The sequence below is a fragment of the Carcharodon carcharias genome, chromosome 18 (genome assembly GCF_017639515.1).
Source record: "Carcharodon carcharias isolate sCarCar2 chromosome 18, sCarCar2.pri, whole genome shotgun sequence".
Classification (NCBI taxonomy): domain Eukaryota; kingdom Metazoa; phylum Chordata; class Chondrichthyes; order Lamniformes; family Lamnidae; genus Carcharodon; species Carcharodon carcharias.
The window spans coordinates 1,680,601-1,706,939 of record NC_054484.1 but is presented as its reverse complement, the minus strand read 5'-3'; the positions used below and the strand labels follow the sequence as shown (position 1 = coordinate 1,706,939).

The following is a 26,339-nucleotide window of genomic DNA, read 5'->3' as shown; positions in this document are numbered from 1 at the left end:
CAGGGTCAATCGAGTGGTTAGGATCTGACTTACACTGAGCGTTTGGTAGAGACAGGGTCAATCGAGTGGTTGAGGTCTGGAATGCACTGACTGAGAGTCTGGGGAGACAGGGTCAATCGCGTGGTTAGGGTCTGGAATGCACTGTCTGAGAGCGAGATGGAGACAGGGTCAATCGAGTGGTTAGGGTCTGGAATGCACTGACTGAGAGTCTGGGGAGACAGGGTCAATCGAGTGGTTAGGGTCTGGAATGCACTGTCTGAGAGTGTGGTGGTGAGAGGGTCAATCGAATGGTTAGGGTCTGGAATGCACTGTCTCAGAGTGTTGGGGAAGAGCCTCATTTGTGACTTTCAATGGAATACTTATCTGAATAGAAAATAGAAAAAGTGCAAAGTGCTATGGGGAAAAGGTGGTAGAGTGACACTCAATGAATTGTTCTTGCAGACAACTAGCACAGATATGATGGGCTGGATGGCCTCCTTCTGTGCAGGAATGTCTTACTTGCAATTTTCCTCATTTTCACCTATTAATTTTGTCCCTCGCCCATTGATAGAGGCATAAAAATTTTAAAGAGATATTGATGGATGATGTGAATGGGAAAAACTGCCAAATGAATTTCAATGTCGGTAATTGTGGAATAAAAAGGATGGAATATGCTCCTTTCTAAACAGGAAAAAGCCAGATACAGTGGAGATCTAAAGAGACTAAAGCTATAGGGATCATAAGAATATCAGGAACAAGTACAAGCTGGCTTTTATATCATGAGGACTAGAATACAAGGAGGGAGATGTCATGTTTCAACTACACAGAACCCTGGTTAAACGACTTCTGGAGTACCATGATCAGTTCTAGGTACTGCAACTAGGAAAGACATATTACCCTTGGAAGGAGTGAGCGTAGATTTTACCTGAACAATATCTGGGCTCCAAGAATTAAATTACAAGGAGTGATTACACAAACTAGGGTTGTGTTCCCTGGAAGTTAGAAGTTTATGGGGGTAATTTGATCAAAGATTTCAAGATATTAAGGGGAATAGAGTCGATAGAGAGAAACTATTTCCACTTGTTGGGGAATCTAGGGAATAGAGTCTAAAAATTCGAGCCAGACCTTTCAGAAGTGAGATTAGGAAACACTTCGACACACAAAGGGTGGGAGAAATTTGGAATTATCTTCTACAAATGGCACTGATGCTAGATCAAAGAAGTGAGGCACATGGGTCACAGATCAGCCATGATCTCATTCAACAGTAGCACAAGCTCCCAGGGCTAAGTGGCCTCCTCCTGTTCCTATAGAAAAAGCCTTATGAGAATATCGTGTGTTTGTTTGAGTTTGGATGGAATGTGTAGCCGGAGTCCAAAGGTTTGAAAGTTTATTGTCGGTTTTGTGCCCACTGTCAGTACATTGAGAGAAAATACAGAAAAAGAAATCGCATTGAGACAGTTACAGACAGATCTGGAAGAGATACCACTGACATTTGCAATCAGTGTCATGACTGACAGTTGGGTCCAACAATTCCATTGGTACCTTCACTCAAAAGTGAGTACCAGAAGTTTCAGCTGAACCCGATAGAGACTCAGTCATCACTGATCTCTTCAGCTTATGGATCTGCTCTGATCTCGGGTTGGCTACCAAGCTTCTCTTCACGGGTCACTGGGATGGGTCGGTCTTGCTGGTTTGAATCATCTCCTGTTCTGATTTTTGGGCAGCACAGTGTCAGTAAACCATCATTAGACAGTGAGCAGGTAACATTCGCCTGGTCTGAGTTACTGGGCAGATGGTAAATGCGGCGAAATTCACGGGAAACCCGGCCTTGGTCCTCCTATAGAGAAAGAAATGTTAGTCAGGCCCAATCCAATGTATGGGATGGAATTGAGATTTCCCATTTACCCATTGTGTGCAATATATGTACACAAACTCCTCTCTCACACTCCTGTATCTGGGAGACCCTTCTGACTTAGCATTCACACTTCTGTATCAGGGTGGGGGGAGAGTGGCTCCCACTAAACTTTCATGCTCTCATACCCTTGCATCCAACTCCAGTCTCACACACTTCAGCATTTGAGGAGGCCAATCTTTCACATTCCTATATTTGGAAATATCCCTTTAACCTCGCTTTTATGCTCCTGTACCTGGAGAGGTCCATCTAGCTCCTCTCTCACATTTCTAGACATTGTGAGGTCTCTCCAATTCTTCTTACATCCCTGTAATCTCTGCTTCCACACCCTCTGAGATATCTGCGCTCCTCTAATTCTGGCTTCTTCCACTTCTACAATTTTAACCACTCCGCCATTGGTGGCTGTGCCTTCATTTGCCTGGGCTCCAAGCTCTGGAATTCCCTCCCTCCACCTGTCTACCTCTCCATCTCACCTCCCTCATTAAGAGATTCCTTCAACCTTTATCTTTTACCAAGTTTTTGGTAAACGACATTAATATCTCATTATGTGGTTTGGTGTTGTATTTTGTCGTGTAATGTTCCTGTGAAGTACTTTGAGGTCCTTCATTGTGTTAAAGGCGGTATATGAATAGAAGCTGTTGCCATTGTAATCTTTTTCACACACTCAGTGTCTAGGGGAATTCTTTTCAACCCCCTTCTTCCCTTTAAACCCCCTCACACACGCCTCTTCTTTTATTTGTTCATGGGATATGAGCATAGTTGGAAAGGCCAGCATTTATTGCCCATCCTAGTTCCCTTGAGAAGGTGGGGGTGAGCTGCCTTCTTGAACCGCTGCAATCCATGTGGTGTGGGTACACCCAGAGTGCTGTTAGGAAGAGCATCTCAGGATTTTAACCCAGTGACAGTGAAGGAACGGCCGATATATTTCCTAGTCAAGATGGTGCGTGACTTGGAGGGGAACTTTCAGGTGGTGGTTTTCCCATCTATCTGCAGCCCTTCTCCTTCTAGATGGTAGCGGTCGTGGGTTTGGAAGGTGCTGTCTAAGGAGCCTTGGTGAATTCCTGCAGTGCATCTTGTAGATGGTACACACTGCTGCTACTGTGCATCGTTGGTGGATGGAGTGAATGTGGATGTGGTGCCAATCAAGTGGGCTGCTTTGTCGTGGACAGTGTCAAGCTTCCTGAGTGTTGTGGGAGCTGCACTCATCCAGGCAAGTGGAGAGTATTCAATCACACTCCTGACCTGTGCCTTGGAGATGGTGGACAGGCTTTGGGGAGTCAGGAGGTGAGTTACTCGTCGCAGGATTCCTAATTTATGACCTGCTCTTGTAGCCACAGTATTTATATGACTAGTCCAGTTCAGTTTCTGGTCAATGGTAACCCTCAGAATATGAGGGATTCAGCGTTTGAAATTCTGTTAGTCCAGGGGCGATGGTTAGTCTCTCTTGTTGGAGATGGTCATTGCCTGGCACTTGTGTGATACAAATGTTATTTGCTACTTACCAGCACAAGCCTGAATGTTGCCAGGTGTTGCTGCAAATGGATGTGGACTCCTTAAGATTCTGAGGAGTTTGAATGGTACTAACCGTATGTTGATGGAAGGTCATTGATGAAGCAGCTGAAGATGGTTGGGCCTAGGACACTACTCTGAGGAACTCCTGCTGTGATGTCCTGGAGCTGAGATGATTGACCTCCAACAACCACAACCATCTTACTTGGTGCTAGGTATACAAACATACGAACAAGGAGCAGGAGTAGGCCATTCAGCCCCTATAGCCTGGTCAGCCATTTAATAAGATCATCGCTGATCTGTTGTAACCTGAAATCTGCATCCAACCAGTGGTGAATTTTCCCTCTGATTCCCATTGACTCCAGGTTTGCTAGGGCTCCTGGATGCCACACTCGGTCAAAGGTGGCTTTGGTGTCAAGGGCAGTCACTCTCATCTCAGCTCAGGAGTTCAACTCTTTTGTCCATATTTAAACCAAGGCTGTAATGAGGTCAGGAGCTGAGTAGCCCTGGTGGAACCTAAAATGAGCATCAGTCAACAGGCTATCGCTGAGTAAATGTTGCTTGATGGCACTGCCAATGACACCTTCCATCAGAGTCATCTTTCCTGATAATGGAGTGTAGACTGATGGGGCAGTAATTGGCCAGGTTGGATTTGTCCTGCTTTTTGTGTACAGGACATACTTGGGCAATTTTCCACATAGCCAGGTAGATTTTTTTAAAAATTCATTCATGGGGTGTGGGCTTCGCTGGCTGGGCCAGCATTTATTACCCATCCCTGGTTACCAGTGTTGTAGCTGTACTGGAACCGCTTGGCTAGGGGTGAAAAAAGTTCTGGAGCACAAGTCTTCAGTTCTATTGCCGGAATGTTGTGAGGGCTCATAGCCTTTCTTGATATCACGTAGAGTGAATCAAAATGGCTGAAGACTGGGATCTGTAATGCTGGGGTCCTCTGGAGGAGGCCGAGATGGTTCATCCACTCGGCACTTCTGGCTGAAGATTGTAGCAAATGCTTCAGCCTTATCTTTTGCATTGATGTACTGGGCTCCTCCATCATTGAGGATGGGGATATTTGTGGAGCCTCCTCCTCCTCAAGTGAGTTGTTTAATTGTCCACCACCATTCACGACTGGATGTGGCAGGACTGCAGAGCTTGGATCAATCCGTCGTTTGGGGGATCACAGCTCTGTCTATCACATGTTGCTTATGCTGTTTTGCACGCAAGCAGTCCTGATTTATGGCTTCAACAGTTCTGAATAAGAGTCATATTGAACTCGAAACATTAACTCTGTTTCTGATTCCACAAATGCTGCCAGGTTTGCTGAGTTTTTCCAGCATTTTCTGATTTCATTTCAGATTTCTAGCATCTGCAGTATTTTGCTTTCATTGTGGCTTCAACCAGGTTGACACCTCATGTTTAGGTATGTCTTGTGCTGCTCCTGGCATGCCCTCCTGCACTCTTCATTGAACCAGGTTTGATCCCCTTGCTTGATGGTAATGGTAGAGTGGGGGATATGCCAGGCCATGAGGTTACAGATTGTGTTTGAGTACAATTCTGCTGCTGCTGATGGCCCACAGCACCTCATGGATGCCCAGTCTTGAATTGCTAGATCTGTTCGAAACCTATCCCATTTAGCACGGTGGTAGCGCCACACAACATGATGGAGGGTATTCTCAAAGTGAAGACAGGACTTCACCTCCACAATGACTGTGCGGTGGTCAATCCTACCAATACTGTCATGGACAGATGCATCTGCAGCAGGCAGGTTGGGGAGGATGAGGTCAAGTATGTTTTTCCCTCTTGTTGGTTCCCTCACCAACGCAGACCCAGTCTAGCAGCTATGTCATTTCGGACTCAGCCTGCTCAGTCATAGTGGTACTAACGAGCCACTCTTGGTGGTGGACATTGAAGTTCCCCACCCAGAGTACATTCTGCACCCTTTCCACCCTCAGTGCTTCCTCTAATTGGTGTTCAACATGGAGGAGCACTGATTCATCAGCTGAGGGAGGGCGCTACATGGTAATGAGCAGGAGGTTTCCTTACCCATGTTTGACCTGATGCCATGAGACTTCATGGGGTCCAGAGTCGATGATGAGGAGTCCCAGGGCAACTCCCTCCCGACTGTATATCACTGTGCCATCACCTTTGCTGGGCCTGTCCTGCCAGTGGGACAGGACATACCCAGGGATGGTGATGGTTGGGTCTGGGACATTATCTGTAAGGTATGATTCCATGAGGATGACTATATCAGGCTGTTGCTTGACTCGTCTGTGAGACAGCTCTCCCAATTTTAGCACCAGCCCCCCAGATGTTAGGAAGGAGGACTTTGCAGGGTCGGCAGGGCTGGGTTTGCCATTGTCATTTCCGGTGCCTAGGTTGATGCCAGGTGGTCTGTCCAGTTTTATTCTTATTCAACTTTTCTGTAGGGGTTTGAAATATTTCGATGTCTTGCTAGGGTATTTCAGAGGGTATTTAAAAATCAACCTCATTGCATTGGGTCTGGAGTCATATGTGGGACAGACTGTGCAAGGACAGCAAATAACCTTCCTTGAAGGACATTAGAATATCAGAGGTGCCCTTCCAGCCCTTATCACAATTCTACATCTGAAGTGTTCTTCCTCAATGTCCTTTCAAATTCCTGCATCTGGTGAGGACCCTCACCACCTCCCTCACTTCCTATATCTGAGGATGTTCCCCTAAGCTCCTCTCCCTCTTTCTGTATGTGGGGAGATCCTTATTACCCCTCTCTTACAATCTGTATCTGGGGACATTTCTCTTACCCCTCTTTCACAGTCCTGTATGTAGGGATAAAAGCAAAATACTGCTGATGCTGGAAATCTGAAACAAAAGCAGAAAATGCTGGAAAAACTCAGCAGGTCTAACAGCATCTGTGGAGAGAAAGAAAAATGGAGTTAACGTTTTGAGTTCGTATGGCTCTTTCTTCAAAGCGGAAGAAGTGTCATACAGACTTGAAACATTAATTCTGTTCTTTTTTCTCTCCACAGATGCTGTCAGACCTGCTGAGTTTTTCCTCTCTCTGGGCAGTTCCCTCTAACTCCACCATGGATTCAATATCCTGGGGGATCCCACTGTCTGGGGAGTCCTTGCTAACCTTTATCACACATTTCTGTATCTGAGGGACTGTTCCAACTCATACTGTAGTCTACGGGAGTATACTATACACAACATATACTGTAGTATATGGGAGTATACTATACACAGTGGATACAGTCGTCTATGGGAGTATACTGTATGCTATGTGCACTGTAGTCTATGGGAGTATACTATACACAGCGTATATTGTAGCGTCCGGGAGTATACTGCACGCTGTGTGCACTGTAGTATATGGGGGTATACTTTATACAAGGTATACTGTAGTATATAGGAGTATACTATAAACAGTGTATACTTTAGTATATGGGAGTATACTGTAAACTGTGCACACTGCAGTATATGGTAGTATACTGTACACTGTGTATATTGCAGTATACAGGAGAATGCTATACAGTGTACACTGTAGTCTATGTGTACACCGTGTACACTGCAGAATGGGAGTGTACTATACACAGTGCATATTGTAGTATATGGGAGTATACTGTACACTGTATGCACTGTAGTATGTGGGAGTATATTAAACAAAGTGTATACTGTAGTATATGGGAGTATAATATACGGTGCATGCTGTAGCTTTTTAAAAATTCATTCATGGGATGTGGGCTTCGCTGGCTGGGCCAGCATTTATTGCCCATCCCTAATTGCCCTTGAGAAGGTGATGGTGAGCTGCCTTCTTGAACAGCTGCAGTCCATGTGGTGTAGGCACATCCACAGTGCTGTTAGGGAGGGAGTTCCAGGATTTTGACCCAGCGACAGTGATGGAACGGCGATATATTTCCAAGTCAGGATGTTGAGTGACTTGGAGGGGAACTTCCAGGTGGTGGTGATCCCATCTATCTGCTGCTCTTGTCCTTCTAGATGGTAGTGGTCATGGGTTTGGAAGGTGCTGTCTAAGGAGGCTTGGTGAGTTCCTGCAATGCATCTTGTAGATGATACATACTGCTGTTACTCTGCATCGGTGGTGGAGGGAGTGAATGTTTGTGAAAGTGGTGCCAATCAAGCGGGGCTGCTTTGTCCTGAATGGTGTCAAGCTTCTTGAGTGTTGTGGGAGCTGCACTCATCTAGGCAAGTGGGGAGTATTCCATCACACTCCTGAATTGTGCCTTGTAGATGGTGGACAGGCTTTGGGGAGTCAGGAGGTGAGTTACTCATCGTGGGATTCCTAGCCTCTGACCTGTTCTTGTAGCCACAATATTTATATGGCTAGTCCAGTTCAGTTTCTGGTCAAGGGTAACCCCCAGGATGTTGACAGTGGGGATTCAGTGATGGTAATGCCATCATGGGGCGATAGTTAGATTCTCTTTTGTTGGAGATGGTCATTGCCTGGCACTTCTGTGGCGCAAATGTTACTTGTCAACCCAAGCCTGGATATTGTGCAGGACTTGTTGCATTTGGACAGGGACTGCTTCAGTATCTGAGGAGTTGCAAATGGTACTGAACATTGTGCAATCATCAGCGAACATCCCCACTTCTGACCTTATGATGGAAGGAAGGTCATTGATGAAGCAGCTGAAGATGGTTGGGCCGAAGACACTACCCTGAGGAACTCCTTCAATGATGTCCTGGAACTGAGATGACTGACCTCCAACAACTACAACCATCTTCCTTTGTGTTAGATATGGTTTCAACCAGTGGAGAGTTTTCCCCCTGATTCCAATTGAATCCAGTTTTTGCTAGGGCTCCTTGATGCCACACTCGGTCAAATGCTGCCTTGATGTCAAGGACAGTCACTCTCACCTCACCTCAGGAGTTTAGCTCCTTTGTCCATGTTTGAACCAAGGCTGTAATGAGGTCAGGAGCTGAGTGACCCTGGCGGAACCGAAACTGGGTGTCAGTGAGCAAGTTATTGCTCAGCAAGTGCCGCTTGATAGCACTGTTGGTGACCCCTTCCATTGCTTTACTGATGATCGAGAGTAGAATGATGGGACGGTAATTGGCCGGGTTGGATTTGTCCTGCTTTTTATGGACAGGACATACCTGGGCAATTTTCCACATAGCCAGGTAGATGCCAGTGTTGTACTAGAACAGCTTGGCTAGGGGCGCGGCAAGTTCTGGAGCACAAATCTTCAGTACTATTGCCGGAATATTGTCAGGGCCCATAGCCTTTGCAGTATCCAGTGCCTTCAACCGTTTCTTGATATCACCTGGAATGAATTGAATTGGCTGAAGACTGGCATCTGTGATGCTGGGGACCTACGGAAGAGGATGAGATGGATCATCCACTTGGCACTTCTGTCTGAAGATTGTAGCAAATGCTTCAGCCTTATTTTTTCCACTGATGTGCTGGACTCCCCCATCATTGAGGTTGGAGATATTTGTGGAGCCTCCTCCTCCAGTGAGTTGTTTAATTGTCCACCCCCATTCACTACTGGATGTGGCAGGACTGCAGAGCTTAGTTCTGATCCGTTAGTTGTGGGATCACTTAGCTCTGTCTATCACTTGCTGCTTATGCTGTTTGGCATGCAAATAGTCCTGTGTTATAGTTTCACCAGGTTGACACCTCATTTTTAGGTGTGCCTGGTGCTGCTCCTGGCATTCCCTCCTGCACTCTTCACTGAACCAGGGTTGGTCCCCTGGCTTGATGGTAATGGTAGAGTGGGGGATATGCTGGGCCATGGGGTTACAGAATGTGTTTGAGTACAATTCTGCTGCTGCTGATGGCCCCCAGCACCTCATGGATGCCCAGTCTTAAGTTGTTAGATCTGTTTGAAATCTATCCCCTTTAGCACGGTGGTAGTGCCACACAACACGATGGAGGGTATCCTCAGTATGAAGGCGGGACTTCATCTCCCCAATGACTGTGCAGTGGTTACTCCTACCGATACTGTCATGGACAGATGCATCTGTGACAGGCAGGTTGGTGAGGATGAGGTCAAGTATGTTTTTCCTTCTTGTTGGTTCCCTCCCCACCTACTGCAGACCCAGTCTAGCAGCTATGTCATTTAGGACTCAGCCAGCTCAGTCAGTGGTGGTGCTACCAAGCCACTCTTGGTGATGGACATTGAAGCCCCCTCATCCAGAGTATATTCTGCACCCTTTCCACCCTCAGTGCTTCCTTCACGTGGTGTTCAACATGGAGGAGCACTGATTCATCAGCTGAGGGAGGGCGGTACGTGGTAATCAGCAGGAGGTTTCCTTGTCTATGTTTGACCTGAGACCTTTTGTCTTCATGGAGTCCAGAGTCAATGTTGAGGACTCCCAGGGCAACTCCCTCCTGACTGTATACCACGGTGCTACCACCTCTGCTGGGTCTGTCCTGCTGGTGGGACAGGACATACCCAGGGATGGTGATGGTGATACAAAAACAAAAATGCTGGAAAATCTCAGCAGGTCTGACAGCATCTGTGGAGAGAAAGACAGAGTTAACGTTTCGAGTCTTTATGACTCTTCTTCAGAGCTAGAGAGAAGTAAAAATGTGGTGAAATTTATACTGTTTAAGTGGGGTAGAGCAGGTGGAGCTGGATAGAAGGCCAGGGATAGGTGGAGGCAAAGGAGAGATTGACAAAGATGTCATGGACAAAAGGACAAAGGGGATGTTAATGGTGGTGGTTAAGGGGGTGTTAATGGTGTTACTAAAGGGGGTGTTAATGGTGGTGGTAAAGGGGGTGTTAATGGTGGTGGTAAAGGGGGTGTTAATGGTGGTGGTTAAGGGGGTGTTAATGGTGTTACTAAAGGGGGTGTTAATGGTGGTGGTAAAGGGGGTGTTAATGGTGTTACTAAAGGGGGTGTTAATGGTGGTGGTAAAGGGGGTGTTAATGGTGGTGGTAAAGGGGGTGTTAATGGTGGTGGTAAAGGCTAAAGGAGGTGCTGATGGTGGCATTAAGATCAGAAAGGACAATGTGGTAATAGCAGGACCAGGGTAAGCACTCTGGAAAGAACAACATGAACAAGTGACCGATGGCCCTAGTGCGGGTGGGGTGGGGGGAGGGGACAGTGGTGGGAAAAAAGATCAAAAATAGGATAAAAGGTGGGGATAAAACAATGAATAAAAATGAAAATAAATTTTAAAAATAGTTATAATAAAAATAAGTGGAATAAAATAAATAAAAATTTAAAAAATAAAAATGAATATTGAAGAAAGAGGATAAAGAAGAGGTGGGGCTGGAGGAGAGAGTTCACGATCTAAAATTGTTGAACTCAATATTCAGTCTGGAAGGCTGTAAAGTGTCTAGTCGGAAGATGAGGTGCTGTTTCTCCAGTTTGCGTTGAGCTTCACTGGAACATTGCAGCAGGCCAAGGACGGACATGTGGGCATGAGAGCAGGATGGGGCGTTGAAATGGCAAGTGACAGGAAGGTCTGGGTCATGCTTCTGGACAGGCTGAAGGTGTTCCGCAAAGCGGTCACCCAGTCTGTGTTTAGTCTCTCCAATGTAGAGGAAACCGCATTGGGAGCAGCAAATGCAGTAGACTAAATTGAGGGAAATACAAGTGAAATGCTGCTTCACCTGAAAGGAGTGTTTGGACCCTTGGACGGTGAGGAGTGGGGAGGTAAAGGGGCAGGTGTTGCACCTTCTGCGATCGCATGGGAAGGTGCCGTGGGAGGGGGTTGGGGTGTTGGGGGTGTTGGAGGAGTGGACCAGGGTGTCCCGGAGGGAATGGTCCCTACAGAATGCCACCAGGGAGGGTGAAGGGAAGATGTGTTTGGTGGTGGCATTATGCTGGAATTGGCGGAAATGGTGGAGGGTGATCCTTTGAATGCGGACGCTGGTGGGGTGAAAAATGAGGACAAGGGAGACCCTATCATGGTTCTAATGCTCAGAGCATGGTGATGGTGGAGTTTGGGACATTATCTGTAAGGTATGATTCCGTGAGGATGACTATGTCAGGCTATTGCTTGTCTAGCCTGTGAGACCGCTCTCCCAATTTTGGCACTAGCCTCCAGACGTTAGTAAGACTATGGGAGTATACTAAACACAGCATATACTGTAGTCTATGGGAGTATACTGTACACTGTGTGCAATGTAATATATAGGAGTACAGTGTACACTGTGTGCACTGTAGTATATGGGAAACCCCTTAGGGTAATTGGTGAAAAAAACCAGAGGAGGTGAGAAGGAGAATTCTTTTCACGCAGTGAGATGATGTGATCTGGAATATGCTGCCTGAAAGGGTCAACAAAGCAGATTCACTAATAACTTTCAAAAGGAACTTGGACAAATGCTTGAATGGAAAACATTTACATGGTGATGGAGAAAGAACATTAGGCAGATTAATTGAATAACTCTTTCAAAGAGCTGGCACTAGGCTGATGTTTCATTCTAGGTTTGTAAGAGTGGAGCTGATCCAAGACAGGGAAGAGTTTATGTACCTGGAGACAATAAGGCTCGAGGAAGACATGAGCTAGTGTTTGGTCGGAAGAATGAGGATATAAAGTAAATGGAGAAATTTTAAAGGAGGTGCAGAAAGACTGAGACCTGGGGGCATTTGTGAAAGTGGGAGGACAATTTGAGAGTCTGTTACAAAAACATATGGGATCTTTACTTTATAAACGCAATCATTGGGCTAGATTTTTACCGAGTCAGGATGACTCGGGAGCCCTTCAAAATTTGACGGTAGGTTTCAATTCCAGGATTCCCGAGCCCATTCCTGCACTACCTGTTTGTCAGGAGTGCCTTTAAAGGGTGCGGCCTGGATCAGGTTGCAAGCCCACACCCAGCATCCCTCACACGACTGGCTCCATTGTAGAGATAGACCCATCCTACTCCTCAGCAATTTGCTGGGAGTTGGACCAGGTTTTTAAAGAGTTGTGGGTATGGTTCACGGCCTCTCAGAGGGGTCATGAACCCTAGTCTGCATGAGGTTCAATTTTTAAAAGATGAGTTCAAAAGGTCATTCTCATTTCCCCCATGCCAAGGTAAGCCCCCCCACCATATCCCCCATGCCAAGGTAAGACCCCCACCCATCCCCCATGCCAAGGTAAGCCCCCCCACCCATCTCCCATGCCAAGGTAAGGCCCCCCCCACCATACCCTATAGCCCCTCATGCCTCTGATGCCAAGCAATGGCATTTCTATGCTAATTGCCCTACTATACGCTGTATAGAACCAATGAACCCTATAGTGACAGTAGTTTGTTTAAAAAAGCTTTTTTAAAAAGTCATTCATTCATTATTTTCCACTATGTTAAAAAAAAGTAATTTCACTACAGGGCAATAAAATTGTCAACCATCCAGATCCATTAAAGTATCAATAACAGAAACCACAAACCCTTGAAACCACTTAACCTTGTGTAAATAAAGATTGTGAAATTGACAGCAGAGATTAGAGAACCAGAGCTGTCAAGCAAGCAATATTTTTTGGGGGGCTCAGGTGTTTCAACAAAAGCACTGGATTTCTGGGTTCTCAGTCAACATAATGAAGAGTATATGAGGGGGTGAGGGGGTATAAGTGGTGAGGGTTGGAGGGCCTTTCTGTTTTTATTTTAATGGGGTCTAAGTCTCACAGCACCTAGTCAGGCCTTTTTATCTACCCTCCTCGGCATCCAGCCTCCCCTGTGGCTGTCTCCGACCTCTTTCCTGGGTCGGTCGGTCCAGCTCTGGCTCTCCAGCTGGTGGACAGGCCCCACCACCGCAATCATTCAATTCCACCCATAATGTCCAGTAGCAGGAGAGTTGGTAACCAGAGAACACAGAATTCAGGTGATTGACAAAAGAATCAGAGGTGACATGGGGAAAAAATATTTATACAGTGAATTGTGACCTGGAATGTACTGTCTGAAAGGGTTGTGGAAGCAGATTAAACAGTAATTTTCAAAAGGGAACTGGATAAATACTTGGAAAGAAAAAAATTGCAGAGCGATGGGGAAAGGGGATGAATTGGCACGTTCTTTCAGAGAGCTGGCACAGGCCCAATGGGTCAAATGGTCTCCTTCCGTGTTGTATCATTGTATAACATCCAGCACAAATTTTTGACAGTTAATTCATGTCTAACAAACCTGGTTAGAAAGCAAAGAGTATAAATTAAAGGTATTTAATTGGATTGACAAAAGACGCGAAGTGGTATTTCAAAGGATTTTTTCTGGATGACTCCAGATTGTAAGTTTGGGGGGGTGGGGCAGGGTGTTTGAAGTTTATACTGAGGAATCAGGTGACCAAATACAGTAAGATATTAGTAAATTTGCACATTGGGTGAGTAATTGGCAAATGATTTGAATATAGATAAATATGAGATTGTGTATTTCGGTAGGAAGAATAAATATGACACATACTGTTCGGATAAAAAGAGTCTAAATGGGTTTGAAGAGCAAAGTAGAGGTAGTAACTCAGACACACAAATCACTCAAAATAGCAACACGGGTTAAAAAGACCATTAAAACAAAACACTGGGGTTCATTTCTAGAGGAATAAAATTGAAAAGTGGTCATGCTGTATTAATCATGTACACAGTGCTAGTTTCCGTATTATAAAACAGTATAAAGGTATGGAAGAAGGTGCAAAAAAATTACAAGAATAACATTGGAGCTGATAAGTTCTAACTCTGAGAAATGGCTGAAGATACTGGGGAAGTGAAACCTGTGAGGTGACCTAATAGAGATCTTTAAAGTTATCAAGATATTTGATAAGGTAGGCATAAAGAAAATGCTTCAAATTGTGGGAGAGCCCAAAATGAAGGATCACAAAAAATAACAAAGGCACTGATAACCCAAATACCATGAACAAATTAAAAATAAGAAGGATATATTGAGAGAATGAGATGAAGCTGATTGGGGGAGTTGTGTAGACCTGTTGGAGTGAATGGTCTACTTTAGTGCTGTAAAATTCTATGTAGATGAAAATTTTGAGGCCACAATCAGATCAGCCATGATTTTTTTAATGGTGGAGCAGGCTAGAGGGGCCGAATAGCCTACTCCTGCTCCCAATTCGTATATTTGCATGGGAGAGTTCGGCATGTTTATGGATGTTACTTATATGCTGATCCAGAAGGCATTTAATAATGTTCCGCACAAGAGACTGCTAACAAAAATGAGTCCATGGGCTTGCAATGTGGTGCATTAGCGTATACTGGAAGCTACATATATTAATACACAGGCTCTGTTCTTTGCAGAGAGAAAGAACATATACATACATTGCACCTGTTTCAGTTAAACAAAATAAGTGACAGTCATTCACTGATTCATTCCCCAGGGCAAATGTCTTGACCAATCAGGGTCAAGCTGCCTGGTTTAAATGGCAAACAATGCTTGGCAGTTAATTGTCAGTCACCATCCACTGGTGCATTCTCAATGGCAATGCCTCTACCAATCAGTGTCTACTTGCCAAACAATCAGCACTCTCTTCTTATACAGAAGAAATATTTCATTTTTGCTGACATTGGTGGTATTGTCTTGCAAATTGTTAATTGTTATGAGTGCAAGACGAGAAGCTTCACCAAAGAAAGTCTCTGTTTTCAGCAGTAATCAAGAATTTATTTTCTTCTTTCACAGAATATGGGTGCCAGTGGCTGGGCCAGCATTTATTGCCCAGCCCTAATTGCCCTTAAGAAGGTGGTGGCAAGCTGACTTCTTGAACCTTGGTGAATTCCTGCAGTGCATCTTGTAGATGGTACACACTGCTGCTACTGTGTGTCGGTGGTGGAGGGAGTGAATGTTTGTGGATGCAGTGCCAATCAAGCGGGCTGCTTTGTCCTGGATGGTGTCAAGCTTCTTGAGCGTTGTGGGAGCTGCACTCATCCAGGCAAGTGGGAAGTATTCCATCACACTCCTGACTTGTACCTTGTAGATGGTGGTCAGGATTTGGGGAGTCAGGATGTTGGTAATTATTCCAAAGGGACCAGAATACAAAGGAGTGAAATTTGTGCCAAAGTTATATAAAGCTGTGGTCAATTTCCATCCAAAGTAACTGTAATTACTTCTGGGCACCACATCTCAAGCAGGATATATCGGCTTTGAGGGGGTGCAGTGTAAATTCACCAGAATGATCCTGAGGTTAAAAAGATTAAATTACAAAGATGGGTTTCACAGACTAGTCTTGTATTCTCTTGAGTAGAGAAGATTAAGGAGTCATCTAATAATGTTTAAAATGATCCAAGGATTTTATAGCATAGGTAGAGAGAAACTATTCCCTCTGATAGGCATTAACCTTAAAATGAAAACCAGGCCATTCAGGGGTGATGTCAGGAAGCACAATTTCACACAAAGGGAAATAAAAGTCTGAATTTAGAGAAATTTATCTTCATGAAATTATCACAGGAGCTTTAGCACATATTCTCCTGAGATCCAGCCCAGAGCTATAGCCCCAACTGCATTTCTAGCTGGGCTATGTCCAGGCAGGTTGACCCCACAATGTCACTGACTAACTCAACAACGCTTGGTCTTTTCAACTCCCAGTTCTCTATGAAAAAACCCACCTTATCTCATTAGCTGCAAAGGCTATGGGCCCTGACAATATTCTGGCAATAGTAATGAAGACTTGTGCTCCAGAACTTGCCATGCCCCTAGCCAAGCTGTTCCAGTACAGCTACAACACTGGCATCTACCCAGCAATGTGGAAAATTGCCCAGGTATGTCCTGTACACAAAAAGCAGGACAAATCCACCTAGCCAGTTACCACTCCATCAGTCTACTCTTAATCATCAGGAAAGTGACGGAAGGGATCATCAACAGTGCTATCAAGTGACATTTACTCAGTGAGAACCTGCTCATTGATACTCAGTTTGGGTTCTGCCAGGGCTGCTCAGCTCCTGATCTCTTTGCAGCCTTGGTTCAAACATGGACAAAAGAACTGAACTCCCAAGGTGAGGTGAGACATCAAGGCAGCATTTGACCGAGTGTGGCATCAGGGAGCCCTAACAAAACTGGAGTCAATGGGAATCAGGGGGAAAACTCTCCACTGGTTGGAGTCATACCTAGCACAAAGGAAGATGGTTGTGGTTGTTGGAGGTCAGTCATCTCAGCTCCAGGACATCACTGCAGGAGTTCCTCAGGGTAATATCATCGGCCCAACCAACTTCTGCTGCTTCATCAATGACCTTCCTTCCATCATAAGGTCAGAAGTGGGGATGTTCGCTGATGATTGCACAATGTTCAGCACCACTCACAACTCCTCAGATACTGAAGCAACCCGTGTTCAAATGCAGCAAGACCTGGACAATATCCAGGTTTGGGCTGACAAGTAGCAAGTAACATTCACGCCACACAAGTGCCAGGCAATGACCATCTCTAACAAGAGAGAACCTAACCATCGCCCCTTGATGTTCAATGGCATTATCATCACTGAATCAACAACCTGGAGGTTACCATTGACCAGATAATGAACCGGACTAACCATATAAATATAGTGGCTACAACAGCAGATCAGAGGCTAGAAATCCTGCAGCAAGTAACTCACCTCCTGACTCCCCAAAGCCTGTCCACCATCTACAAGGCACCAGTCAAGAGTGTGATGGAATATTCTCTACTCTGCACATGTACTGCAGCAGTTCAAGCAGGCAGATCATCACCTCCTCCTCAAGGGCATTTAGGAATGGGCAATAAATGCTGGCCCAGCCAGTGATGCCCACGTGACGTAAAAGATTAAATTTTTAAAAAGCTGTTTCAAAGACATTTGTGCAGGGGTCCCCTGAGCCCATCTCACTCACTGATCAGTTTTCCATTTTGGATACTGGTGAGGATGATGGTTGCTCAGGAGAGTGCAGCCAGAGCCATGTCTGTGGGACCACGGGTGGCTCAGCTGCACAGGAGGGGAGATTGAAGAGTGGAAGAGCGATAGGGGACCTGATAGTTAGAGGACCAAGCAGTGCTTCTGTGGCCCTAGATGTGACACCAGGATGGAATGTTGTCAGGGTCAAGGATGTCACCGAACAGCTGCAGGACATTCTTTTGGGGGAGGGTGAACAGCCAGAGGTCATGGTCCACATTGATGCCAATGACACAGGTTTAAAGAGGGATGAGGTCCTGAAATCACATTTAAGGGAGTTAGGAAAGAGATTAAAAAGAAGAATCTCAAAAGCAGTTATCTCAGGATTACTCCCAGTGCTAGTAGGACAAATATAGGAAGATGAAGCAAATGAACTTGTGGCTGGAGAGATGGTGCAGGAGGTGGGGGCTTTAGATTTCTGAAGCACTAGAACTGGTTCTGGGGCAGGTGGGACCTGTACAAGGAGGACAGGTAACACATTAGCAGGGCCCCAAATGATATCCTCGCAGTGAAATTTGCTGGCGCTGTTGGGAAGCGTTTAAACTAACTTGTGAGTGGAATGGGAACCTGAGAGGGGATTTGGGTAGGAGAAAAACAAAGCTGGCAATCGTTGGAAGAAAAGTAGTAAGTGAAATTGGAAGGCAACAGAAACAAAGACCAGCAACAACTAAGTATAAAATACGGCATTCTATCTGAATTCATTGTAATAAGGTTGACGGCACAAATAGAAGTAAACAGGTCTGATGTAATTGCCATTACGGGGACATAGTGCAGGGTAATCAAGGCTGGAAACTGAATATTTAAGGGTATTCAGCATTTACAAAGGACAGGCAAAAGGGAAAAGGAGATGGTGTAGTGCCGTTAATGAAGGATGAGATCAGTGCATTAGTGAGAGAGGATCTTAGATCAGAAGATAAAGATGTAGAATCAGTTTTGGTAGAGCTAAGAAACAGCAAGGGGCAGAAAACATTGGTGGGAGTTATTTATAGACCACCAAACAGTAGTGGCAATATAGGGCACAGTATAAATCAGGAAATTAGAGATGCATGTAACAAGGTAATACAGTGATCATGTGGGACTCCAACCTAAACATAGACTGGACAAACCTAATTAGCACAAAGGCTGTGGAAGATGAATGCCTGGGATGTGTCTGCAATGGTTTTCTAGAACAGTATGTTGAGGTATCAACTAGAGAATGGGCTATTTTAGATCTAGTATTGTGCAATAAGAAAGGGATAATTAATAATCTAGTTGTAAAGGAGCCTTTAGGGAAGAGATACCATAATATGATGGAATTTTACATTGAGTTTGAAAGTAATGTAATTCAATCTGAAACTAGCACCTTTAAGATAAAGAAATGAAAATACAAAGAAAAAGGAGTCAGGTTGCTGTGCTAGATTGGGAAACTACATTAACAGGTATGACACTAGACAGGCAATGGCTAGCATTTAAAGAATTGATACATGGTTTACAACAAATAGAAATTGCTTTGAGACACAAAAACCCAACAGGAAGGTGATCCAACAGTAGCTAACAAGAAAAGTTAAAGATTGTTTTAGATCAAGGGAAGGGACTTAGAAAGTTTCCAAAAAAATAGTGAGCCTAAGGATTGAGAGCATTTTCGAATTCAGCAAAGGAGGACCCAGAAACTGATAAAGAAAGAGAAAATGGAATATGAAACTAGCGAGGAACATAAAAACAGACTGTAAAGCTTCTATAGGTATGTAAAAAGGAAAAGACTAGCAAGGGCAAATGTGGGCTCATCACAGGCAGAGACAGGAGAATTTATAATGGGGAATAAGGAAATGGCAGAAAAACTAAACAAGACTCTGTGTCTGTCTTCACAGAGGAGAATATAAAACGCATCCCAGGAATACCAGAGAACCAGCAAGAAGGAGACACTGAAAGAAATTAGCATTTAGTAAGAAAATTGTACTGGAGAAAGTAATGGTACAGAAAGTTGATGAATCCCCTGGACCTGATGAGTTACATCCCAGGGTGTGGAAGGAAGTGGCTGTAGAGACAGTGGATGTATTGGTGGTTATCTTGCAAAATTCTATAGATTCTGGAATGATTCCTGTGGACTGGAAAAGCCCCATTGTTTAAAAAGGGAGGGAGAGAGAAAGTGGGAAACTACAGATCTGTTAGCCTAACATCAGTACTGAGGATAATGCAAGGATCTATTATAAAGGATGTGCTAACTGGACACTTAGAAAATAATGGGGAGATTGGACAGAGACAACATGGATTTATGAAAGGGAAATCATGTTTGACAAACATATTGGAGTTTATTTAGGATGAAATTAGCAGGATAGATAAGGGGGAACCAGTGGATGTGATGTATTTAGAGTTTCAGAAGGCTTTCAATAAGGTCCCACACAAGAAGTTGGTAAACAAAATTAGAGCACTTGGGATTGGGGGTATACACTGGCATGGATTGAGAATTGGTTAATGAACAGAAATGGAGTAGGGATAAGCAGGTCATTCTCAGGTTGGCAGGCTGTGACTTGTGGAGAGCAGTGCTTGGGCCCCAGCTATTCACAATCTATATCAATGATTTGGATGTGGGAACCAAATGTAATATTTCCAAGTTTGCTGATGACACAAAACTTGGTAGGAATATGAGTTGTGAGGAGGATGCAAAGAGGTTTCAAGAGGATTTAGACAGGCTAAGTGAGTGGGGAGATGGAATATAATGTGGAAAAATGTGAAGTTATCCACTTTAGTAGGAAAAACAGAAATGCAGAGTATTCCTTAAGTGGGGAGAGACTGGGAAATGTTGATGTCCAAAGGGATCTGGATGTCGTTGTTCACGAGTCACTGAAAGCTAACATGCAGGTACAACAAACAATTAGAAAAGCAAATGGTACGTTGGCCTTTATTGCAAGAGGATATGAGTACAGGACTAAAGATGTCTTGCTGCAATTGTACAGAGCCTTGGTGAGACCCCACCTGGAGTATTGTGTACAGTTTAGGTCTCCTTACCTAAGGAAGGATATACTTGTGCTAAAGGGAGTGCAACAAAGGTCCACCAGAGTGACCTCTGGTATGGTGGGATTGTCTTATGAGGAGAGATTGAGCAGATTGGGCTGTATTCTCCGGAGTTTAGAAGAATGAGAGGTGAACTCATTGAAGCATACAACATTCTTACAGGGGTCTACCCCAGAGGGCTGTGAAGGCTCAGTCATTGAGTATATTCAAGACAGAGATTGATAGATTTTTAGATATTAAAGATATCAAGGGATATGGGGATGGTGCGGGAAGGTGGGGTTATGGTAGAAGATCAGCTATGATCTAGTTGAATGGTGGAGCAGGCTCAATGGGCCAAATGGACTGCTCCTGCCTCTATTTCCTATGTTCCTATGTTCAACAGGGGGTCAAGTCTTCCACAAATTCACAAGGAGCTGCAGCAATTTCACACCTTGCTTCCATCTCAGGGAGACTAGTCCCAGGATATCCCGCTTCCCAGGATATCCCAGTCCCCAGGATATCTCACTACCCTGGATATCCCACTACACTGGAGATCCTGCTCGCTGGGATATCCCACACACTTATCTCCCCAACCCCACCAGGATATCTGCTCTGCCTCCAGATACTTCACCCAGCCGCAGGATATCCCATCCACCACTGGATATCCCACTCCTCCCCGTCATCCAGATATTCCACCAGCTTCAAGATGGATTAGTTTCTCCGATGGTTTTCCACTTCAGCTGCCTCCTCTGTGTCACTCCAGCTGTCACAGCTAGAATTCCGACACTGAATGGAAACTGAAGCAGCAGCTGCTAGAAACTGTAAAATGATCCATGTGGTGAATCTTACTGGGCCTAGAAGGATGATCAGAGCCTGGACTCAGGGTCCCCTCCATTTCCACTCCTCAGCTAGTTCCACTGATTGTAACACTTCAGTTGCAAAGGCAGCGGATTCAGCCACTGGATGATGGAAGTAGCCGAACTTCTTGTGGAGTTTGTGGGATTGCGGAATTGCAGTGAGTGAGTGACACTGGCAGGGGGAGTGGAGTGAGGTCACAATGCACCCCCCCACCCAATGATACTTGGTGGAAGGTGATCTAAAGTCAAGAGAAAAATCTAGGAGTGAGTCCATAAACCCACCTGTCGTTCTGTGTGCTTCCCATGAATCTCCACAAAGTCATCAACAATTTTGACACTCAGCTCCTCAGGTAAGAAGTGTTTGACATTCAGGTTAATCATAAATCTGTCCCTCTCAGACCGGACCTGAAATACAATATTCGTAGCCAGTAACACCACACACAAAAGACTGAGTTCCATCTTGGAACATTATAGGAAGTACCTGTATCACTCTTCACCAGAGTTGGCAATGAGGAAAATTATTCAATATATTCATGGATGCACATCAAATATACAACAAAGAAACAGAGCATTCGGCCTAACCAGTCTATCTTGACAGTTCCCCTCCTCACAAACAGGCTGATCCAACCAGATTTACCCAGCTTAATCCAATCTCACTTCATCATCTTCACTTACATCCACCTAGCCAATCTATTCTCCAATGTTAACATTTTCTGTCTCAGTCTCAAACCCTTGAAGTAAATTCCACAGCCTCATGACTCTCAGTGTGAAGAATTTCTCCTGCACTCTATTCTAAATTTCTTACGTTTAATCTTGTGTCTCTGGCCCCTTGTTTTGACCCCTGAATTACTGAGAACTATTTGCTTCTATCTTCTCTGTCCCATCCTTTCATAATTTTAAACATTTCTGTCGTATCAGCTTGTAATCTGCATTGTTTGTTTAAAAAGAAAATTAATTTAAGATTTTCTTTGTATTTGTATTTCCTCTTTCCAGACAGTATCCCAGTGAATTTCAAATCTACCCTCACTCAAACCTCAATATCATTTCAGCAGTGAGAGAGGCCATTCTGCTAGGTTGAGGTAAAGGCACATTGCGCCTTTACTCTGTATCTAACCCCGCGCTGTACCTGTCCTGGGAGTGTTTGATGGGGACAGTGTAGAGGGAGCTTTACTCTGTATCTAACCCCGTGCTGCACCTGTCCTGGGAGTGTTTGAGGGGGACAGTGTAGAGGGAGCTTTACTCTGTATCTAACCCTGTGCTGTACCTGTCCTGGGAGTGTTTGATGGGGACGGTGTAGAGGGAGCTTTACTCTGTATCTAACCCCGTGCTGTACCTGTCCTGGGAGTGTTTGATGGGGACAGTGTAGAGGGAAATGATGACACTAAAGAGTTACAAATTGCCAGGACCAGATGGTTTTATCCCAGAGTTTTGAAGGAAGTCAGTGAGAACATTGCAGTAGCCCCAGCTAATGCTTTCCAAAGCTCCCTTGATTCTGCAACTATTCCTTAGATTGGTAAATTGTAGATCATTATGATTGTTAAGAAAGGGAAGCCAGGGAATTATAGATCATGAGCCTAACATCTGCTGTCTGGAAGTTACTTGAGTCTATGGTTAAGGATTTATTGACTGACAATCTTTTTTTTTAAATTTCTTCATGGGATGTGGGTGTCACTGGCTGGGCCAGCATTTACTGCCCCTCCCTAGTTGCCCTTGAGAAGGTGGTGGTGAGCTGCCTTCTTGAAAATTTTCAGCCGATCAGAGAGAGTTAGCATGCAATTATAAAGGGTGGGTCATACTTGATGAATCAGAATGAATTTTTTCAAGAAGTGACTAAGATAGTGGACAGGGGAATGTCTGTTTGTTTATATGAATTTCCAGAAGGCATTTGATAAAGTCCCTCATCAAAGTCTGTGAGCTAAAGTTGAAGCTGATGGAATTGAAGAGAAATGATTGACCTGGTTAGGAGATTGTCTGACTGGCAGGAGACAGCAAGTAGGGCTAATGGGCAGGTCCTCTCATTGGCACAGTGTGACAGACTCGTGGTGTCCCACAAGGGCCTCAACTATTCACTGTATCTACTAATGACTTAGCTAATGGAATAAGAAAGCCCCAAATCCAAGTCTTCTAATCACACAAAGATAGAAGCCTCTCTAAAGGATGTAGATGGAAACATCAAATCACAAAGAGACATTGATGGATTAAGTAAGTGGGCAAAACCAAGGCAAATGGATTTCAAAGCTCACGATTAGAGATTCACAATTTATCGGATCACAGCTTCTAACAGGGGCCAAAACACAACACCCGCTAGCTCTTCAATCTTTTTCTATTTCTCTGCCAGCCTTCACTATGCACACACTTCCACCAGCACGCATTTCCCACCCCCACCCCCACCCTGCCCACCCTGCCCACCCCCACCCTCACTCTACCCACCCCCACCCCCACCCTCACTCTACCCACCCTGCCCACCCCCACCCTGCCCACCCCCACCCCCACCCCCACCCTCACTCTACCCACCCCCACCCTGCCCACACTCACCCTGCCCACCCTGCCCACACTCACCCTGCCCACCCCCACCCCCACCCTAACCACCCTACCCACCCCCACCCCCACCCTGCCCACCCTGCCCACCCCCACCCCCACCCTAACCACCCTACCCACCCCCACCCCCACCCTGCCCACCCTGCCCACCCCCACCCTCACTCTACCCACCCCCACCCTGCCCACCCCCACCCCCACCCCCACCCTCACTCTACCCACCCCCACCCTGCCCACCTCCACCCTCACTCTACCCACCCCCACCCTCACTCTACCCACCCTGCCCACCCCCACCCTCACTCTACCCACCCCCACCCTGCCCACCCTGCCCACCCTGCCCACACTCACCCTACCCACCCCCACCCCCACCCCCACCCTCACTCTACCCACCCCCACCCTGCCCACCCCCACCCTCACTCTACCCACCCCCACCCTGCCCACCCTGCCCACACTCACCCTACCCACCCCCACCCCCACCCTCACTCTACCCACCCCCACCCTCACTCTACCCACCCTGCCCACCCCCACCCTCACTCTACCCACCCCCACCCTCACTCTACCCACCCTGCCCACCCCCACCCTCACTCTACCCACCCCCACCCTGCCCACCCTGCCCACACTCACCCTACCCACCCCCACCCCCACCCTCACTCTACCCACCCCCACCCTCACTCTACCCACCCTGCCCACCCCCACCCTCACTCTACCCACCCCCACCCTGCCCACCCTGCCCACCCTGCCCACACTCACCCTACCCACCCCCACCCCCACCCCCACCCTCACTCTACCCACCCCCACCCTGCCCACCCCCACCCTCACTCTACCCACCCCCACCCCCACCCTGCCCACCCTGCCCACACTCACCCTACCCACCCCCACCCCCACCCTCACTCTACCCACCCCCACCCTCACTCTACCCACCCTGCCCACCCCCACCCTCACTCTACCCACCCCCACCCTGCCCACCCTGCCCACCCTGCCCACACTCACCCTACCCACCCCCACCCCCACCCCCACCCCCACCCTCACTCTACCCACCCCCACCCTGCCCACCCCCACCCTCACTCTACCCACCCCCACCCCCACCCTGCCCACCCCCACCCTCACTCTACCCACCCCCACCCTGCCCACCCCCACCCCCACCCTGCCCACCCTGCCCACCCCACCCTCACTCTACCCACCCCCACCCTGCCCACCCCCACCCCCACCCCCACCCCCACCCCCACCCCCACCCTCACTCTACCCACCCCCACCCTGCCCACCCTGCCCACCCCCACCCTACCCACCCCCACCCTCACTCTACCCACCCCCACCCTGCCCACCCCCACCCCCACCCCCACCCTCACTCTACCCACCCCCACCCTGCCCACCCTGCCCACCCCCACCCTACCCACCCCCACCCTCACTCTACCCACCCCCACCCTGCCCACCCTGCCCACCCCCACCCCCACCCCCACCCTGCCCACCCCCACCCCACCCCCACCCTCACTCTACCCACCCCCACCCTAACCACCCCCACCCTAACCACCCCCACCCTGCCCACCCCCACCCCCACCCCCACCCCCACCCTCACTCTACCCACCCCCACCCTAACCACCCCCACCCTGCCCACCCCCACCCCCACCCCCACCCCCACCCTCACTCTACCCACCCCCACGCTGCCCACCCCCACCCTACCCACCCCCACCCTGCCCACCATGCCCACCCCCACCCTACCCACCCCCACCCTGCCCACCCTCACCCTACCCACCCTCACGCTGCCCATATGCACCACACCCATCCTCACCCCTACTGCCAACACCCTTGTTCTCACCACCTATCCACCTTCTCCCTCACCCTCTCCTTCACCCTCTCCCTCAGCATCTTTCTCACCCTCTCCCTCACTCTCGTTTTCATGCTGCACAATTGTCAGTAACAAGAGCAATCAAAATCTTTCAACTCTAGCAGATGATGAATTAGTAATGATAACTATTTACTAGGACAAGTTATTGCTTAATTCAATGTAAATTTTAACCTGAAATGTTAATAGAACAGAATCATTTAACAACATGTCTGAAGTAAATTACACACAATGTTTCTGAAGAAAGTCACTCATTATTACTGGAATTACACTGCTGCCACTTTATCATTAATTTAGTTATACAAAGTGAGATTTTTACCTCAGATATGCCCGAGTCTAGAAAGTTCCGGAATACTGGCAGCCTATAGTAGGGGCTGATGGTGGAAGAAAAGATAGGAAAGAGGTCATAGTCGAAAGGACCTTCTCCGAAAAACTGATCAAAGAGGCGGCTTGGATAGAAAGATGTCAGGGAACGCCTGAACCAGGGATATTGAATGGCAAGATCCATACTGCCGACTATTTGCAATCTTGTCTCCACACAAAGCTGCAGGAGTGTTGATCCCAGAAACCACTCCCATTTATATACTTGTGATACTGAATAGACCAGCACTCTGGATGCTTCTGGAATGAAGAACTCATGACTAAAGTTGGAAAAACTGTTGGTTGTCAGCAGATGGTGGACGGGTGACTGGACAGGACACTCACAGCTTTGCTGACAGTGAAAACTAACTCTGCAAATCAACTTGTTGCTCTGAAGCAAAAGGCAGCCTGTTCAGGCAAAAGGAGATAGGACAGAGACTGTCAGCAGATTTCCATAATCATACTGCACAGTAAAACCAGCCGAGTGGTACATTAGAAACTCCATAGTTTGTGTAACACAGAATATTAGAGAGCAGCGAGTGTATATTTTTAATTCTGTTTTCATCACTAGCAAGGCTAATATTTATTGTCCATCCTTAAATTGACTTTGCCTTCTTGAACCGCTGCAGTCCAT

The 26,339-nt window shown here is 46.6% G+C and overlaps 1 protein-coding gene across 1 annotated transcript; it reads right to left on the bottom strand.

Annotated features, from left to right (window-relative positions):
* Window positions 1-1,594: 1,594 nt before the first annotated feature.
* Window positions 1,595-25,853, bottom strand: cryaa (crystallin, alpha A). The gene is made up of 3 exons (XM_041211868.1): window positions 25,665-25,853; window positions 21,253-21,375; window positions 1,595-1,816 (listed from the first exon to the last, which is right to left on the bottom strand). The coding sequence occupies exons 1-3, from the start codon at window positions 25,851-25,853 to the stop codon at window positions 1,595-1,597; spliced, it is 534 nt and encodes a 177-aa protein (XP_041067802.1).
* Window positions 25,854-26,339: the final 486 nt, after the last annotated feature.

Excerpts from the sequence above, each read along its gene's own strand:
- cryaa (XM_041211868.1), bottom strand. The coding sequence starts at position 25,853 with ATGGATCTTGCCATTCAATATCCCTGGTTCAGGCGTTCCCTGACATCT. Across the intron at positions 21,376-25,664 it reads TAGACTCGGGCATATCTGAG|GTCCGGTCTGAGAGGGACAG; the intron begins GTAAAAATCTCA and ends ATTGTATTTCAG. Across the intron at positions 1,817-21,252 it reads GGAAGCACACAGAACGACAG|GAGGACCAAGGCCGGGTTTC; the intron begins GTGGGTTTATGG and ends CTTTCTCTATAG.